The following is a 20,750-nucleotide window of genomic DNA, read 5'->3' on the forward strand; positions in this document are numbered from 1 at the left end:
CCATCACACTTACAGGATGCTTCATAGTGACGGTAGTGCATGCTGGAAGGTAGTCCTCTCCCTGTCGTTGACGACCATAGCGTACACCATTGCTATCAAATATCGAGATTCAAGTTTCGTCTGTCCATATTAGTTTCTACCATTTGGACTCTAGCTAGCATGCTATTTGGCCCATATTAGGCATCTGCACAAGCAGCATTCAGGACACTAAGCAGCATTCAGGAAAGTTTTTTCATTGGAATTCTTGCTCTCAGTCCTGCCGACACCAGTCTCCCGCGAACTGTCCATTCAGACATCAATTTTCCCGTTTCAGCAAATGACTTGTTTATGTTAGACGTTTCCTATTCTGTAATGCCATTCTCACTTTCCTCCACTTAGTCTGAGGTGTTGTAGCCATTTTCCTGCCTCTTCCAGGCTTATTCTCTATACTTGAGGTCTCCTCAAAGTGCTTGCACAGCTTCTGAACCCCAGCCGGTGACATGCCTTGACCCATATTAACAGCAATCTGTCGGTAGCTGTACCCTTCTTTTCTCAAAGTTAATGCTCATTTTTTTGGGCAACCAGTTAAGTCTATTCACAGAAACCATAACAAGAATCAGCAAAATATAACAAAAAATTTCAATTAAGGTATAAAACAATTCAGTTATGAGTAAAAAAAAATAAACACAAAAACCACTTAAAAGCTTCTCAAACTGTGCAACAGAGGCTGATAGACAACACTCAAAAATTATGTATCATAATATTATCAAAATAAAACTCATAAAACAATATACCATCAAGACGAAACAAATAGTTGTGTAAACAATAATGTTAACAATCTATCATAGAATGTTTATTAATATCACAAGTGATTGGAAAAAATAAATAAAAGAAGTTACAGTTCATCAAACGTCATAAATATTCACAAATCAAAGTGTTTCCACAATTTTGGCCACTAGTGTACTTTTTTCAATGCTCTACTGTGCAGTAACTGTGGAACAGTACCATTTCAACATTTCTACAGCCAAAACTTTGCTGAACTGCTGCTCTGCTTTGAGGAACTGCTCTTCAAGTAATATGCGGGGTTATGGATAGGTATACACTCACCGCCCACTTTATTAGGTACATCTGTCCAACGGCTCGTTAACCCTTAATTTCTGATCAGCCAATCACATGGCGGCAACTCAGTGCATTTAGGCATGTAGACATGGTCAAGACAATCTCCTGCAGTTCAAACCGAGCATCAGTATGGGGAAGAAAGGTGATTTGAGTGCCTTTGAACGTGGCATGGTTGTTGGTGCCAGAAGGGCTGGTCTGAGTATTACAGAAACTGCTGATCTACTGGGATTTTCACGCACAACCATCTCTAGGGTTTACAGAGAATGGTCCGAAAAAGAAAAAACATCCAGTGAGCGGCAGTTCTGTGGGCGGAAATGCCTTGTTGATGCCAGAGGTCAAAGGAGAATGGGCAGACTGGTCCGAGCTGATAGAAAGGCAACAGTGACTCAAATAGCCACCCGTTACAACCAAGGTAGGCAGAAGAGCATCTCTGAACGCACAGTACGTCGAACTTTGAGGCAGATGGGCTACAGCAGCAGAAGACCACACCAGGTGCAACTTCTGGCAGTTGAGGCAGTTCTGAAGGCAAAAGGGGGTCCAACCCGTTACTAGCCACTTTACCTAATAAAGTGGCCGGTGAGTGTATATTGGAGATCAAAATTAGAGAACACAGAATTTCCCAAAAGTCAACGTTATTGTGTAGTCCTACACTCACCGGCCACTTTATTAGGTACACCATGCTAGTAACGGGTTGGACCCCCTTTTGCCTTCAGAACTGCCTCCATTCTTCGTGGCATAGATTCAACAAGGTGCTGGAAGCATTCCTCAGAGATTTTGGTCCATATTGACATGATGGCATCACACAGTTGCCGCAGATTTGTCGGCTGCACATCCATGATGCGAATCTCCCGTTCCACCACATCCCAAAGATGCTCTATTGGATTGAGATCTGGTGACTGTGGAGGCCATTTGAGTACAGTGAACTCATTATCATGTTCAAGAAACCAGTCTGAGATGATTCCAGCTTTATGACATCACACCGAAATGTGACAAGTTTACCTGGATTAAGGACATTAATTTGTTTGCTCGAAAACTGGCTTTGCATAAATTGCACAAAGAAGAAGACACTGTGAGAAAGAAGGCTGCACAAAGAGAGACACTAGCCCTTGAAGCTTTGCTTACTCTGGAAGAAGAGAATCTAGTGGGCCCACAACCTATAAAACCACCACTAACCGATCTCAAACCACGCTCTAAAATGACCCCGCATTTCTCCAAGTATTCCAATTTGGATACTTTTGTCCAACTTGTCACCCAGGACATAGAATCCTTAAAACTGGATAAGAATAATATACACTCTAATCTGACTCGGGCGGAAAGGGTTGCCCTGGAGACTCTACAAAAAAACAATGAAATAACAATAAAACCCTCTGATAAAGGGGGTAACATTGTCATTATGAACACATCTGATTATAGAGATATGGTTTTGAGATTACTTAGGGACAAGGACACCTATGCAGTTCTGCCCAGGAAGCCCACTAGTGAATATGTCCATGAATTGAAAACAATTCTGGATGAGGCCCTATGTGACAACCTCATCAGTGAGGACGAAATGAGATTTTTGTCTTGTTCAAATCCGACCATAGCGACCTTCTATTCTTTACCGAAGGTATATAAGCAAAAGAATCCCTTACCAGGGAGACCGATTGTGTCCGGATGTAACAACTTGACACAATCAAGTAGTATCTATTTAGATACCCTTTTACAACCCTTCGTACAGAGCCTCCCGTCGTACATTAGGGATACAAAGGATGCAATCTCTAAATTGTCTGATCTAGTCGTCACCAACAAAACGAAAATAGCGAGCCTTGACGTAGAGTCTCTCTACAGTAATATCGCTCACCACCTCGCTCACCACCTGGGACTCAGTGCTATACGACATTTCATTAGCACTAGGGGCATACAATATCGGGCACATAATGAATTTATGATCGACCTGCTGTCTTTCGTCTTGACCCGAAATTATTTTCTGTTTGAAGGAGCCTACTACCACCAGGTTAGAGGGACCGCTATGGGGGCGACTTGTGCGCCCTCATATGCGAACCTCTTTCTTGGATGGTGGGAGGACACTATTGTGTTCTCAGACAATCTGGCTAGATATACCAACCAGATTTTATACTGGGGTAGGTATATCGACGATATACTGATCTTATGGGAAGGGGACACCCCCCATTTATTGGATTTTGTAGAGACTCTTAACACCAACGATATTGGCATGAAATTTACCTATGAAATCCATGACAAGTATATCAACTTCTTGGATCTTACCATTAGAATTGGGGAGGACAATAGATTGCATACGGATATTTTCCGCAAACCAACATCAACCAATAGCCTCCTTCATTGGGACAGCTGGCACCCCCCGGCCCTGAAGAGGGGAATCCCCGTGGGGCAATACCTCCGAGCAAAGAGGAACTGCTCTGAGGAATCTAGTTTCAAGAGTGAATGTGACCAACTACTGAAACGCTTTGGAGAGCGTCAATATCCTAAAAAACATCTCTACAGGGCTTTCTGGCGGGCCAAGCGTACGGATAGACTCTCACTCATGAACTCCCGTGAATACGGTACACAAATAGGACCGATAAGATGCATAGGCACCTACGATGCATATGCCGAAAAAATCACCAACATTATGAGACGATATTGGCCTATTCTGAAGGCGGACCGAGACCTATCAGAACGGTTACCAGACTATCCCTCGATCACGTACCGTAGAGGTAGGAACCTACGAGACTATTTGGTCCATAGCCATTTTGCCCCCTCCAAAGAAATAACGAACAGAAGAAATGAAAAAACGGTTGGCTCATTCCCCTGTGGCTCCTGTACATTCTGCCGCTATTTGCCAAGAACCTTGAATTTCATAACTCCTCACAATCAAGAATTTTTTGCCATACGGGATTTTTACAACTGTAAAAGTGTGGATATAGTATACGTAGCCTCATGCCCCTGCCCCAAACTATATGTGGGGAAGACCATTCAGGAGCTGAGAAGGAGAATATCGGGACATTTGAGCTCTATCAACACTAAGAAGGACACGCCAATCTCGCTGCATATTTGGAGATATCATGGAGGTGATTTTGAAATTTTGGGGGATAGACCGCATCAAACGGGGCCCAAGAATGGGAGATCAAAATCAGAAACTTTTACAGATAGAGGCGAGGTGGATACACCGCCTTAAGAGCCTCAGCCCTATTGGACTTAATGAGGGTTTTACTTTTACCCCATTTTTATAAAATAGGGGTACACTTCTGATTACTTGACTCCTCCCCCTCTTCCCCCCCCCCTTCATACTGGATCGTAAAAAAGTTCCAATGTGAACCATTATTCCTCTTATTTTGTCTGGCTATGATTGACAGATCTTTCCCATTACTGACCATAGTGATATATGGGTCTCGATTCACAGTGTAAAGTCGACCTATCAGAATTCTTACTACTGTATCTGTATTTGACTATTCTCATCAATAAATACACGATATATTAAGTGAACATGCGATTAAAAGCAAGCGTGCATAATATAGAACGATCCCCTCTTAGGTCTGGATCAAATGTCTGAACCTAGTTTATTATACCTACCTGTGCCCAATATTCTTCACAGGATGAGTCCTCTCCTCCTTTCACCCCTTGTACCCCCCTCTTTTGTAGAAGGGGCACCTGGTTGATCCTTTGATTTAACGTCCCTGCTTTGGACCGGTTGCCATGGCGACTAACGTCGCAATCCCGAGTCACGTGACGACATCACGTGACGAACAGGGGATCATGTGATGACTCCTTCCGTAGGTGGGCGGCCCCCTCACCGCCACCACCTACTCAGTGACGCAATGTGGGCGGTGCGCTGGGACGCACCCCGCAGGATACACATGACGGCTCCATCAAGGATCATGTGATAGGTGCCCGCCCATACACATTCATGGGCGGACACAATAACAGCGAGGCTGACACGCCTCTCCCTATTTCCAGACTCCTGATTGGGCACACCCCCTACCTATGGTATTATGGGTAGGGGTATAAAGATACACAACGTACGCTGCTCGCGAGTTAAGCCCATTACCCCTGATGAAGCCGTGTACTCGGCGAAACATGTTGGGGGGCTTGAGCAGCAATTTTTAAATAGCGGAGTATCTTATGCCAGTCTAGTATAGAATAATAACTTACCTAGTGGGAAGACTAGCACTAGAGCAGTTTCTGCAGTGTGAATGCTACCCTGTCAGGTGCAAGAGACTAATGGATCTTTGAACTGAATTGAGGCATTTGGGGTATTAATTTCCACTAAGTGAGAAATACGGTGGCACCAACTCACTCTGATCCCATGTAGGGACTTAATATTATAGTAGTAACAACTACCAAATAACATACTGGGATAAAACAGTGGACATACCCCACTGATTTAACCAGGAGGTGAGAACAACCCTCCTGGTTACATTTCCTCTACAGTCCAGAGACACATCTATTCCATCACTATTAGCCTCACCTGTGATATCAAATTCACACCCATTGCTGATACCTGCCCCACAGACATACATGTGATATAATCTAAGCCCTAGTCTGGTCAATCCGGAGACCAGCACTAGGTTATCTAGATACCTGGCAGTTAGAATACTCCGTGTTTTTAACATTAAATTTATGTTCGTAGCACATTTAACATTAACACTAATAAAAGTTAAGTTTTATTCCCTGGTTATGGCGCCTTAGGGCTAGATAGCCCCTTTTTGTAAAATGCAGCTTTATGACATGGCGCATTATCCTGCTGAAAGTAGCCATCAGATGTTGGGTACATTGTGGTCATAAAGGGATGGACATGGTCAGCAACAATACTCAGGTAGGCTGTGGCGTTACAACGATGCTCAATTGGTACCAAGGGGCCCAAAGAGTGCCAAGAAAATATTCCCCACACCATGACAGCACCACCACCAGCCTGAACCGTTGATACAAGGCAGGATGGATCCATGCTTTCATGTTGTTGAAGCCAAATTCTGACCCTACCATCCGAATGTCGCAGCAGAAATCGAGACTCATCAGACCAGGCAACGTTTTTCCAATCTTCTACTGTCCAATTTCGATGAGCTTGTGCAAATTGTAGCCTCAGTTTCCTGTTCTTAGCTGAAAGGAGTGGCACCAGTGTGGTCTTCTGCTGCTGTAGCCCATCTGCCTCAAAGTTCGACGTACTGTGCGTTCAGAGATGCTCTTCTGCCTACCTTGGTTGTAACGGGTGGCTATTTGAGTCACTGTTGCCTTTCTATCAGCTCGGACCAGTCTGCCCATTCTCCTTTGACCTCTGGCATCAACAAGGCATTTCCGCCCACAGAACTGCCGCTCACTGGATCTTTTTTCTTTTTTCGGACCATTCTCTGTAAACCCTAGAGATGGTTGTGCATGAAAATCCCAGTAGATCAGCAGTTTCTGAAATACTCAGACCAGCCCTTCTGGCACCAAAAACCATGCCACGTTCGAGGCACTCAAATCACCTTTCTTCCCCATACTGATGCTCGGTTTGAACTGCGGGAGATTGTCTTGACCATGTCTACATGCCTAAATGCACTGAGTTGCCGCCATGTGATTGGCTGATTAGAAATTAAGTGTTAACGAGCAGTTGGACAGGTGTACCTAATAAAGTGGCCGGTGAGTGTATGTGAATATCCTAAGATGAGTAAAATAGCAGTATTTTAAGTTTATTTCATAAATTACATATATTCTAAAGGACAGAAAAAAATGCAAATTAGATTGTTGTAAAAGAACACTGATCAAAATTAGAGAACAGATACATACAATTCATTGGCTTTAATCTGGCACCTGTTGTTAATTTCCTTAAGTATACGACAAACTCTATTTACTGGCACCATAACCATTTTTCACTGACTTTGAAAAATGGTGTGCTGTTCCAAAGTGACTGAAACCATCCGGAAGCAGTTGTCCAAATAAATGCCAAAGGGGTGACCTTACCAGCCATAGCAAAAGAAGTTGGTCATTCCACATCTGTCATTCCTGGAATATTGCATCTTTACAATATCACAAAATCATTCAAGTCTCCCAAGAAGGCCCTCGAAAGTCAAATGCAAGAGCATACAAGATAATGCGGAGAATCGCCATGAATAATCATTTGAACACTAATGCTGGAATTGCTCACCAGTTCAGCACTGAACAGGGTAAGGATCTGTCTCGTTATACAGTGACATTTAAGAGCATTTGGACTGAAAAATACCAAAGACCAAGGAACAACCGCAATGTAAACGTAAAATCTGAATATACCTTATACATACACGTTAAAATCAAACAATATGCACAAAGTGCGAGGAATACAGCATTCAGGCGTACCCTGACAGAAAGGTAACGGGTTGGACCCCCTTTTGCCTTCAGAACTGCCTCCATTCTTCGTGGCATAGATTCAACAAGGTGCTGGAAGCATTCCTCAGAGATTTTGGTCCATATTGACATGATGGCATCACACAGTTGCCGCAGATTTGTCGGCTGCACATCCATGATGCGAATCTCCCGTTCCACCACATCCCAAAGATGCTCTATTGGATTGAGATCTGGTGACTGTGGAGGCCATTTGAGTACAGGGAACTCATTGTCATGTTCAAGAAACCAGTCTGAGATGATTCCAGCTTTATGACATGGCGCATTATCCTGCTGAAAGTAGCCATCAGATGTTGGGTACATTGTGGTCATAAAGGGATGGACATGGTCAGCAACAATACTCAGGTAGGCTGTGGCGTTGCAACGATGCTCAATTGGTACCAAGGGGCCCAAAGAGTGCCAAGGAAATAGGGGTGACCTTACCAGCCATAGCAAAAGAAGTTGGTCATTCCACATCTGTCATTCCTGGAATATTGCATCTTTACAATATCACAAAATCATTCAAGTCTCCCAAGAAGGCCCTCGAAAGTCAAATGCAAGAGCATACAAGATAATGCGGAGAATCGCCATGGATAATCATTTGAACACTAATGCTGGAATTGCTCACCAGTTCAGCACTGAACAGGGTAAGGATCTGTCTCGTTATACAGTGACATTTAAGAGCATTTGGACAGAAAAATACCAAAGACCAAGGAACAACCACAATGTAAACGTAAAATCTGAATATACCTTATACATACACGTTAAAATCAAACAATATGCACAAAGTGCTAGGAATACAGCATTCAGGCGTACCCTGACAGAAAGGTGACTTGCAAAGTAAATAAATTGTTTTGAATAATCCAAAATGCAAGTGCAATCACAATTACCCATGTCCAAAGACTCCAGGAGTTTATTTTAGTGCAAGTGGAATCATATATGTAAACAAATCTGTAAATACACCATGGAATTAAGGCTACTTATGAATAATAAATACATGTAAGTATAAAGAATTGATCAACCCGACTAGATAGCTAGATAGAAACGTAAGTATAAAGAATTGATCAACCCGACTAGATAGCTACATAGAAACGTGCATACAAGCCACAAATGTATACAAAGATAGAAGTCGGGGATCAATTCAATACATCACAATTCACATTTATCCGTAGCGTCTTACTTATGGGTTGCAAGTCACCGCCAATATGTATCTATCTCTCTCTGACTGTCTCTCTCTGTCTCTGACTGACTGTCTCTGTCTCCAACTGGCTCGGTCAACGACTGTCTCTGTCTGTGTCTATCTGACTGTCTCTGTTTCTGTCAGAGAGTCTCTGTCAGTCTCTGATTCCAGTTTTCTCTGACCATTTCTGTCTGTCTCTGACTGACTGTTTATATATCTGTCTGCCTCTGTCTTCGACTGCCTGTCTGTCTCTGACTTTTCTAGTTGCCCAAGGAAACCAATCAGAGTTTCATTTTCCCACAGCTGATTTATAATGAATCTCCCTTATTATCTCTGTATCCATATTACCTCACACATAATCTAACTGCTACAGCAGCCAGCAGACAATGGCTCCTGTACATGGTGGTTAATAAGTGTATTTTGGAAAGCGTGGGGTGAAAATTTAGGCTCAAAACCTAGTCACAGAGAGCGCTGTGCAAAATTTGGTAATTGTAAACTTGACAGTGCAGATTCCTTTGGCGGACATACATACACACACATGCACTCACACATACAATTAGCTTTATATATTAGATGCACACAAACACGTGAACTCATGACATATTTTGCTTACTGTATACAAGTTTGCCATGGGCTACTTTCTGAGAGATTCCTCATAGTGGTTCTCCCATCCGGGCCGAAGCTGCATCCCATTTTTCACTAATTCAGAGATGTAGCTGCTGCAGAAAAGTTTAATGCTTCAATAGGTAATTAATTTCTAAGGATACTGAGGACGTGGAGTAGCCAGAGACAGCTCTGGGGGTCAAAGCTACTCATTGCCCCCAGTAGCCACTATTGACCTGCCTCTACCCACTCTGACCTGTCTCCGACACACATTGCTGGCAGCCAGATACTGCGCTTGTGCAGAGCTCCAATGATGCTGGAGACGGGCCGGAATGGGTAGAGGTGGATCAGTAGTGGCTACTGGGGGCAAAGGGTAGCCTGAGAAAGCTGATGATGGCTACTCCACGCCCCCAGTAGCTTTAGAAATTTGCATATTGAAGCATTAAACTTTACAGAAGCTGCCCGTATGGGGAATCTCTCAGAAAGTAGATGCCCCATCCACTCTGACCTCTGTGAACTTTAACCACAGGCTGCAATGATCAGCTGTAAGAGTTATCAATGATGTCTGAAATGAAGCTTTAACGTCAATCCACATTCCCATGACAACCTAAACATTTTAAAATCTAGTTCTTACAGGAACAAAAAACAAATTGTTTGCACTTAAGTGCAAAAATTGCACCTAAGAATAAACCTACTGAACCTATCTTGTACATAACCCAGGGACTATATTTCAGTGTCTTTGCACATATGTAACTTTTATTTACAGTCAGGTAACATAAATATTATTATGAGTGGAATTTGGGGTATTTATATACATATTGTAATAGTGGAGTGTCAGGTTTACAATCTGGTTACATGACAAGGTCAGGCTAACTTTATCCTTGATGTTATCAGTAAATAAGAATTTGATACAGCAGTTTTTAAAAGGTCATTGAAATTCTACAGTCCTTTTATGGATAAACTTGTAGCATAAAAAGGCCAACAATGCAGCCATGGAGCGAGAAAATATACGAGTAACTATAAATGAACGAGCACTGATGAAATTCCTGTCCTCATCTTGCTGGGAAACTGGATACATGGAGCTGGTGGTCTTCTCTCTGATGCATTTCTGGTTTGCATATGTGTAATATATGCTGGCAGGTAAGCCCCCAACAGTACAATGAAGAACCCCACAGGACAGAATCAACCATTACATTACAAAATGACAGGCTTTTTATAGGCTGCAGAAATTGTAACGGTAGAAGCTATATTACAGATTGTATATCACAAAATATATCACATTTTGGGGGACTAGGAATAATACATGATTCTTTATACCTGATCAACTTATAAAATAGTCTAAAATGTTAAAAAGTTAATGCAAACCTATTATTTGTATCTTATTAACAGAACCGGGTGGTTTTCCTAAAAGGGACACTGTCACCAGCATCTACCCCATTAAACTAGAAGGCTCCTCAGGTGTGGTATAATATGTTAAAGGAAAGTTACTATCAAAATTAAGTATGATAAACCAGGAAGCGTACTCATAGATCCAGGCACTGAGCTGTGGTAATCTTCATATATTTGTTATCCATGGCCTCCTATCTTCTAAAATAAAATGATGCTAATTAGCCAGAAGGGCTCTGGGGCATTACATTTTGAGGCAAATATTGAGTCCACGTTGGTTTGAGCTGTTATTGGGTGGTGAATTGTGACTCCCATTTTAATTGTTTTTAAATGTCCTGTGTTGCTGGATATTCAGATAAAAATTTATTTTGTGCTGTAGCTCACCTGTACATTTTCCTTTTTTTTTCTATCTAATACGCTATGCTGGTTGTTTCTGTGACGTCAAAATATTGGTTCTCTGGATTACCCCAATATAGTTAGATTTTTAATATTGTATTAATGTATTTTTGATAACCCTTTGAATAGCATGGCCAAAATACAGCAATCTCAAAATGGTAAAGAAAGGGATGAAATGTAAAAGAAACGTTCCCCTCATATACTGAGTCACTTTCACTTAATGAAACACTTGTAAAGTAAATATCTGAATAAAATAATTATCTGAATATTTTATAGTACAATATTACTGAACCTTACAGGTAACAACCTGTGACAGGGGTCAGTGACATACCACGTACAAGCCTTGAAAAAGTCATAACTTTTGGTGCAAGGCCAAGAATTGCATCTTTCCTCCCCTTACGTCACCTCCATGCCATGTGGATGGGGGGGAGTGGACCATGCTGGGCCGTGGAGTATAGCCGCAACTAAGTTGCCCAAGTTACAGCACAATTCTATGGTGCCTCTTAGTATATCCTGTGTGACTTGTGGGTGGGGGGAATGCTTGATTTTGTAGTTCTATAATGAGTCTGCAGAACAGGGGTGGAGTAAAATGCACCCAAATATATTTATTTAATGATTAATGAATTTTCATATATGACATCTCACTCATAACAACACTTGGAAGATCTTGGAATACTTGCAACACCAGGAAGACATACCCATGCACCAGGGTACCACCCTAGTCTTGCCTTTAAATTGATGCAGCATCTATAAATAAGACACCCACCAAAATAAGACATTTAAAATAAGTACATTTTTTTGCAGACACATTATCAAAGTATCATAATTTATACAGTTGAAAAAAAGACACATGTCCATCAAGTTCAACCAAGGAAGGGAAGAGAGTGGATGAGGAAGGAAATTAAGGGAAAACAATTCTGCTGTCCCTGCTGTCACCAGCGCCCGAGGCAGGCTATTCTACAGATTGACAGTTCTCATAGTAAAAAGGTCGCCTGTCGCCTCTGGTGATTAAAGGGAACCTGTCACCAGGGACCTCATTTTCACTAAAGAGAGGCTGCAGAAGCCCATCACACCTGTATTGCAAATCTGCCTCTCTGCCTTTTCTAAGTATTTGCATTACAATATAATTATGTGTTATAACTTACCTTGCACCCTGATAGTCCCAGGGGATGTCTTTGGTTTGGATGCATTTCAAATAACAACATGTGACTTATCTGTGTTATTCACTCCTCAGGTTTTGGCCCCCACCTTTGTGCTCCTGTACAGCTCCTCCCTCCTGCTCCTTCACAGAGATTACCGCCTGGTGGGCTGACATCAGTAGGAGAGGGATGGCAGTCTGCAGCACAGGCAAGTCACATGTTGTTTTTTGAAATGCATCCAAACCAAAGCCCAACCCCTAGGACTACACAGAGAATTCTGTCAGGGTGCAAGGTAAGTTATAACACACAATTATATTGTAATGCAAATAATTAGAAAAGGCAGAAAGACATACGTGCAGCGCAGGTGTGATTGGCTTCTGCAACCTGTCTGTGAAAATGAGGTCCCTGGGGAAAATGAGGTGCCTTATAATGCACAAGATTAACATATTAAAATGTAATAACAGTCCCTGTTGTTGAGTCCCCATGGCAGTATAGCAGAGGATACAGGTAGGAGGAGTGTGCATACAATTGAGGGGTGAGATTAGTTATTGGGTAATGACCAGGTAAACAAACCTTCCTACTCACTAAACCTTCCTGCACACCTTCCTACTCACTAGATCCTTGGAAAAGATGTGTGTGCAGCTGGTCCCTGAATATAAAAATTTGGGGGACCATTACACTAATTCTCAAAGCTTTGCCTTTGTAATTTACCGTATTTGGAAATAATGGTATAATATATATGGGAATCCTGATACATTAATATTTTATTGCCCCATATCCTCATTAATATTATTACCGATTTTACCAACAATAAATAATTAAACACACTTCCAATTTTCCAAAAGTGGCTAAGAAACTAGACCATTCTCCAAAACTGTTAAAGATAGGGATGGATTGTAACTAGAACTGTGCTGCCAAGTCATAAACTGTCTACACGTAAACAAGTCAAAGAAAAGTTTGGCGAGACTAAATACAGGGTCTTCACTTTCCAGTCAGCAATGTATCTTGTGACTTCTGGAAAAGCTGGATTAGAGGAGAACACCAACGGCCTTAGCAAGAGAGGTGACCAAGAACTAAATGGTCACCTACGCTTAACTACAAAGCTAAGAATGAGACACAAAAAACTCTCAAACTGTGAGACTTTTTTGCCCTTAATTATAGGCGTTGTGTCAGGAGGAAATGAGGCACTTTCCATTACCTGGCCACTACCACTCTTACAGTGAGGCATTATATTGTGGAGGTGTTCATCAGTGACAGTACACCAGAGATACACAAGAGATACACCCCAGACTGGGCCAAAAGGTTCACCATCCAGCAAGACACAGCCAAGAAAATACAAGAATGGCTTATGAGCAACTCTGGGACTGTTTTTAAAAGATACAACCCTTGACTTGAACTTAATCAAATACCTCTAGAAAGACCTGAAAATGTTTGTGCACCAACAGTCCCCATACAACCAGGCACAGCTTGAGAAGATCTCTTGAGAATAATGGCAGAAAATCCACAGATCCGAAAGTGCAACCTTTCTGGCATAATACCCTATGGAGGCTGAATGATGGGGGAATATTTTTATGTTTTAGGCTACAACATAATCAAAAGTGAAGTGTCCAGACTTGCTAAAGTCGTGTCGACTTCAGGTCCACGTATAGAGCTTTGACATGCATATAAGGACTTATTTAGGAGCTGCCTACAAAGGTCAGGGGCTACAAATATTACTTCTAAGCTTTTCACCTAACATTCAAGAGTAACTAAAGCTTTCAAGCCAATTTTTGTTTTTATTTTAGAAATTAAAGGAACAGGTAATAATAGTGAATTTTATATATATATATGCATATATTCTGAGATAGATTTAGAGCCATCCCCTTCAGACAAATAGTTAGAGCATATTTACCTTAAATCGAACCTATCAGTAGAATTTAACGTAATAAACCACTACCAGTACGTTGTCGAGCAGCTTATCACCTTCCAGTTAATTTTTTTGGCACCATCCAGCGTGGTGGCATTATCCGGAAAATTGAAAATGGAGGGAGATGTAAGTTGGTTGTATAAAGTCACTGGGGCTTATTTACTAAGGGTCTCGCGGCCGCATTTTCGTCGGGTTTCCCGACTTTTCGGGGATCGCGCCAGGAATTGTGTCGCATGCGTTCGTATTGTGTCACAATCATGCTGGCTTTCACGCAACACAAATTGGGGGCGGCCCATCGGACAATCCGACGGATTCGGACTACACGCGGGATTTAACAATTCAATTTGTGTCGCAAGCCATGCACTTACATGCACCGGGAAGAAGATGGTGAACTCCGACGGACCTGATTGGGGAAGCAACACATGCAGGAAATCGTGCGCATGATCTTCATGAATCGCGGAAGATGGACATTCCGTATCGGGGATTGCGCAGGGACCGGGTAACTAAATGTGCCCCACTGAAGTAAAGCTCCTCCCCACAGAACGCAGTTATAGAGATGCAGCATTTAAAGGCCGGGGGACTTGATATTAGTGCTGAGCTGTCTGCTTCATACAACCAATTTACACCTCACTTCAAAGTTGATTTTCTGAATAACATATCAACTTGATAGTGCGTCAAGTAATGTGTCAATCTCTAAGCAGATTTGACTATACAGTGCCTGTCTTTAATGAATTATATCATTAGGATCATCATCAGGCTCCCTTATCTCTAGGTCTCAGTGGTTACATAACTACATAAATAAGGAAGAAAGACAAAGGAAAAAGAAGGACTCAGGAACATATATATATAAGTTTACAGTTATCATCACCATCTGCACTATTCATTTATTCAATTGTGTTTCAATTAAAGTTTAGATACACTTTTAAACATAAAATTTAAAAGGGGAATCTCATTATCAAAAATGATAGGAGTCCTATCCCCACCAATCCTTTGAATAAAGCCCTGTACCTATTCAGTGTTTTACCTTTCACAATAGTGCCCCAGGCACACACAATTACAGCCCAGCTCTATGCAAGTGCACCTGTCCACCTGGCAACCATTTTTTATTCTGGAAAAGCCCCCCTTGGCTTATACTACAGTGAGCATGGCCTGGGTTGGAAGGGGCCAGCAGCCCTCCATAGCAGGGGAAGAAAATCAAGGTATACAATTGATTACCGCAGCGCCGGAGGCAAAGACAGATCTGTGCACTCTGCCGGCGCACACTGAGTGATGTTATCAGGAGGTGTACCACCACTGTCTGATACAGAGTGCATGGGAAGAGCTCACAGACCTGTCTCTTTCTACACTGCTGCACCGGAGTATCCCGGAGGTGATTACTGAGTTAATTTTTTATTTTATGACGAGGATTCCTGTATCTGCTGCATTTTTATTAGTGGGGGAATGCGGCTACTGGGAATTTTACCAGTAGGGGGAGGCTGCTGATGGACTTTTTATCAATGAGGGGAGGCTGCTGCTAGACATTGATGCCAACTGATGCCTCAATAAATATAATTTTATTGGTATCGATTTTATTTTTGAAATCAACTAGTAGCTGCTGCATTTCCCACCCTTGGTGTATAGTTGGGTCAATAAGCTTTCCTATTTTTTTGTGGTAAAATTAGTTGTCTTGACTACATTTGGGTCAACTTACACAAATATATACTATATACATCATGTATTAATCTTGGCTTCCTGTATCATCTGTGCCATCTGCCGGGTCGCAGGCGCACCCGTGCCCCTCTCCACTGCTCCGGGTCCCACTCGCCTCCCCACGATACAGCGATGATTCTGGCAGTGCCCCCAGCCGGATCTTTGTGCCTCACAGCCTGAGAGAAAGCTCCCTAGCGATTATCCTGCATTCTGGTGTTTCCTGCATTCCTGTGTCTCCTGCGTTCCTGCTCCCGTGTGTTCCTGCTCCTGAGTTCCCGTGTGCCTGTGATCCCGTTCACATCTGCCTGGACCTCCCATTGCTGACCTTGGATTGGACTTGACCCTGCATCTCTGCTGCCTGCCCTGAACTTGTGCCTGGAACTGACCACCAGACTGACTCCTGCTAAGGTACCTCGACCTCGGCTGCCAACGCGGGCTAGTCGCACCTATGGAACAACCTGGTGGTACCCTGCCGCAGCAAGTCCAACCCGCTTTGCAGCAGGCTCTGGTGAAGACCAGGTGCCACTTAGACTCCGGTCCCAGGTGTCGGCTAGTATTACCTCCCGCGGTGGTCCAGTGGATTTACGCATCCTGTATCCTGACATCCTGTTTATATTTCACTGGTGGATACTGGGTCTTTAAGAGATACTGGATGACATATACCTTATCACATGCACAGAACACAAGTTTGATTCCTGCAGCCTACATTTGCTGTGCTCACTGGCCTTACACATACTGAGGGATGGAAAGTATAGAGCAAGTTTATATAAACATAGTTAGTCATGAACTCTGGCCATTCCGGCGTTCAATACCTGCCTCCAAAGCAAGCAGTCAGGACATGACTAATTCATGTGATATAGCTGCGAACACACCAGTCCAGATTGAATTGCAGTCATGATGGGGACAATTTACATGCTGGAATGCAGCTCCTACATCATAGTATGACTACAGCTTTCTTCTGCAAACTAAGTTCCCTGGTGACTAGTATAGCACAGAAATAATATGGTAATCTACCAGGCCCATATACTGAGATCACTAGTGGAAAGTCCAGGGACATGGAGAGGGGAAAGGGGGTTTCAGAAGATATGAAGGTTTATGTGTAATTTGGGTAGAATAGAATAGAATAATAACTTTATTATCCCCATAGGGGAAAATATTGCTGTCACAATAAAACCGCTATGTCACAACATACATTAAAATACAACCACAAATACATACAAAAACATACACATAACATACATATACAAGTATATAAATACACACATAAACATTTGTCACCATTAAAATCTATCTGTCAGCAACTCCTAGCTTGTTGAATAGGCCAATCACAAACAGGAGAAAAGAGGATCATTACAATTGTAGGAGCCTGTCACTAAAATTGCTACGCTGCCCATTCAAGATAGTGTGCAAAGGGTTGGATTTGTTGTTTAAAACAGCGTCCAATTTGGTCAGCATTCTACAACACAAAACTGTCTCCCAGTTTTTAAACAGCACACCCACAATTGAGTTTGCTTTCCTCACCATCTTTTTGAATCTATTAGTCTGCAATGCTCACATTGGTGCCCCAACACACCACTGCGTAATAACGTACAATCGCCACTACAGACTGATAAAATTCAATCAGCATTTGCCATTGTACATTAAATGATCTTAATGATCTGAGGAAGAAGAGTCTAGCAGAAACTTTCCTGTATACTTTCTCAGAATTAATATGCCAGGACAGTTTCTCGTCAAGATACACTCCCAGGTATTTATAGAAGGAGACCTGTTCCACCTCAACGTCCCTGATCAGAAGGGATTCATGCTCCCCTTTTACAGTTTTTGTAAAATTAATCACCATTTCTTTAGTTTTTGTTAGATTTAATTCCAGACCATTTACACCACACCAGGTCATAAATGAATCTAAATTGTAAACAAAAAGGGGTCTAATAGTGTCCCCTGTGTGGCTCCAACATTACTTACAGCCACCTCCGATCTAGTAGTACCCATCCGCACCCTTTGCGGACTCCCTGTAAGTTAATGAAAGATCCACTGTATCAGAGTAGATCCTACCGCCATACCCCTTAGTTTATCACAAAGACGTTCTGGAATTATTCTATTAAATGGGCTTCCAAAATCAAAGAAAAGAATTCTGTCCGCCGAACCAGGGTTGTCCAAATGGCAGTAGACCCTATGAAGCAGGTGTAAAAGTGCATCGTCTACGCCCAACCTAAAATCACATATGAGCAATTTCTTTCAAAATCAACAAACATCCTGCAGAAACAAAATAAAGTATAACATGGATTACGTAAATAATGGATTATATGCAAAAGCTGTGTGTGAAAATGGACGAATGCATGACATCCACTTGACAGCATTATATAAATGCATATAGATGCTTTACACAATAGTGTTAGTTATAGCTGTTATTTCCATAGCTGATGAAATAATGCAATGACTCCAATAATCGTTAGCGTGAACAGGAATAAATGTTAATCCATAGTATGGAATTCCATACAGTTCAATATAGATGACCTGTAACACTGCCATATACATGATGTGATGAAAGCCTGCAGTGAAATGTTCTTCCCCTGTGTACATCCTGGACTAATGTCAAAGTGATAACAAGAATTATCCAACCAGAAGTTATAACAATTTCACTGGTCATTAAAATTATAAGAATCTGTCAACTCCCCTGACATGTCTGTTTTAGATAATAATTTCATTTCCCATGAAATTAACAATTCTAGGTCCTATAACTCTAACAATGCGCCATTCCTCTGTTATTGCTCCTGAGGAACTTCAAAAGTCCTATGTAATAAAAAATACACGTTATCAGACATTAATATTCACTACATTGACAGAATCTTGAACTTATTGTTAGAGCAGCAGCCTGTTCCAATAATACTATTATAAATAAATAACAAAATACTAAATGAAATTGCTAATACATAGGGGCACATTTACTAAGAACAGTGCAAACTGCAGTTTGCCTGTGTAGAGTGCAGAGGGCGCCAGTTTAATGAATTATGCCGACCATTCTTCATGAAGCTGGCACCCTGGAACGCCCCTACATTTTAGAAATTTGTGTCGCATGAAGAATAGTGCAGCAGCGCCACAAATGTAGTGCAGTCACGTCTTAAATACCTGTGCAAGCAGTTTGCATCTAAAAGAACGTGCAAAGTCCGACAGAAAACTGGCGCACAGCCCTTAGCAAATGTGCCCCAAAAAACATTCCTTTATAATACTGAAGGTTGTGGGGGATCCATCCATATTCTTGTAGAAAGGCCATCTGTTATGATGAGCAGTAATACATAGGTCAAATATAATCTGTGTCGCTTTATGTTTAGGGATAAGGGGGCTGGGGATTAGGTATAACCATTTTAACCATATTTCTAGGAAGAGAGAGTTGGGGCCATGTGATTTTGGGCCATGTGGTAACAGTATAAACAGGAACCTTATAGTCATGGTTGGTACACACATAGAAATGTCAGTGCCAAAAAGCCAGACTTGGTGCCCAAACCCGCCGTAAGCAGAGGTCACAGCCAGCAGGCAGATGCTGATGAAGAGGGGATGCATCCTCTAAATACGGTCATACTTGGGTTTATGCATAATCTCTGAGAGTCCGGGAGGGGGGGCTGACCCCATCACCCACTCATCTGTATGCCACTGTTTTACTACACTCATAAAGTTTCTTTGACACACTGGTACAAGTAAAACTAAGTGCTTCCTCATGACTAGATGTGCTCCCACACTAATAAAGAACATCCTACAGAAAAAGTCTCAGCCATGAGGCAAGGACCAATTGGAAAAGCTGAAAGCATAAACCTCCCACAGCTTCTGCAGCGCAGTGACTGATCCTGCTGGGCAGAGGAAGGAAATCAGATAAGAGATGCTAAATGACCTCCTCAGTCTCATAGAATGTATCATAAATGGCATAAAAGCATTTGTCACCGGCCACGCAAATGAGCCATGGCCAAATATACAGACAAGGGCCCTTCATGAAATAAAGGGGCTCTTCCTGCATTGTAGGTCTCTTCATCAGTAAGTGGATTGCTACAGAGTAGTCTTGGCTACTGCTGCCACTATTATATGCAGGACACCAGGACAGGTCCCACCAGACAGTGTCCAGGCCACTTGTAATATGGTCCTTCAGGGACCATCAAGGCCTGTGTAATAGGACTGTAAGCATTGCTGTCCTGAAGTCATCCCCACCTTCAGCTCTTAAGGTTCTGTCCTAATTTCTATGAGATTTCATGGTCCCAGCACATCAGCAGTGTATTATCTGACTAGTATGGATAATGATAGGTGACAGATGGAGCATCAGAGAGCATAACAAAAGTCAGGAAAAGTTACAACTCTTATAGTGACAAAGGGGAGTGTCCCTAGTCCCTACACAGACAACCCTGAATGCAGAAAGTACAGGGAGCTGGTTATCACACGTGCCCGGCATGCCAGTGTGTATGGTACAACAACTCTCACCATCTAGTGTCATCGTGGTGATGCTCCAGGACGGCATAGCCGAAGAACGAGCCGTTCGGGCCGTGGTAGAGAACAGGGTGATCCAGATCCAGATTGTAGGCACACGCCAAGCCGAGGGACAGCAGTCCAAGCAGCACTCCCGCCGGGCTCCGTCCTCCCGCACACATCCTCAGATCCCGGGGCACAGATACCAACAGGGGAAAGTCTCCAGGGGTAGAGCACAGGGAGCACTGCGCTCCGTCCTGCCAGGGAGTGGGGAACTACACACACACACAAGACTCCTACCGCGCCTCGGGCGCCACCTAGTGGGCGGTATCGGGTAGTGCACAGGACCAGGCAGAGGCGCAGCTAGAGCGCCCAGTACGTAGGGGATGGGTGTTCCCGGGAATGTGATCAGGCTTCGTGTTTTGTTTTCAGGATACACTAGACATGGACAAAGTCAAGGATGAGTAATCAATTCGAGTTAGAAATATTTCAGGGTCTATAATAGTATATTTGTTCAGCCAGCTATGCCTGATGGGTGCGTTTTGTTAAAGGAATATGATACATAAAAGGTGATACA

The 20,750-nt window shown here is 42.5% G+C and overlaps 1 protein-coding gene across 2 annotated transcripts in view; it reads right to left on the bottom strand.

The window, feature by feature from the left end:
* Window positions 1–20,457, bottom strand: part of ITGA9 (integrin subunit alpha 9) — a 262,270-nt gene extending 241,813 nt beyond the window's left edge. The window contains exon 1 of one of the 2 annotated variants that reach the window (XM_072153171.1): window positions 20,189–20,457. In XM_072153171.1, the coding sequence (XP_072009272.1) occupies window positions 20,189–20,355 (167 nt within the window). In that variant the 5' untranslated portion in view covers window positions 20,356–20,457. The remainder of the gene's footprint in view (window positions 1–20,188) is intronic. The other variant, XM_072153172.1, reaches the window with a different exon arrangement.
* Between the last annotated feature and the right edge of the window lie 293 nt (window positions 20,458–20,750).

This window comes from Engystomops pustulosus, chromosome 5 (genome assembly GCF_040894005.1).
Source record: "Engystomops pustulosus chromosome 5, aEngPut4.maternal, whole genome shotgun sequence".
Taxonomy (NCBI): Eukaryota; Metazoa; Chordata; class Amphibia; order Anura; family Leptodactylidae; genus Engystomops; species Engystomops pustulosus.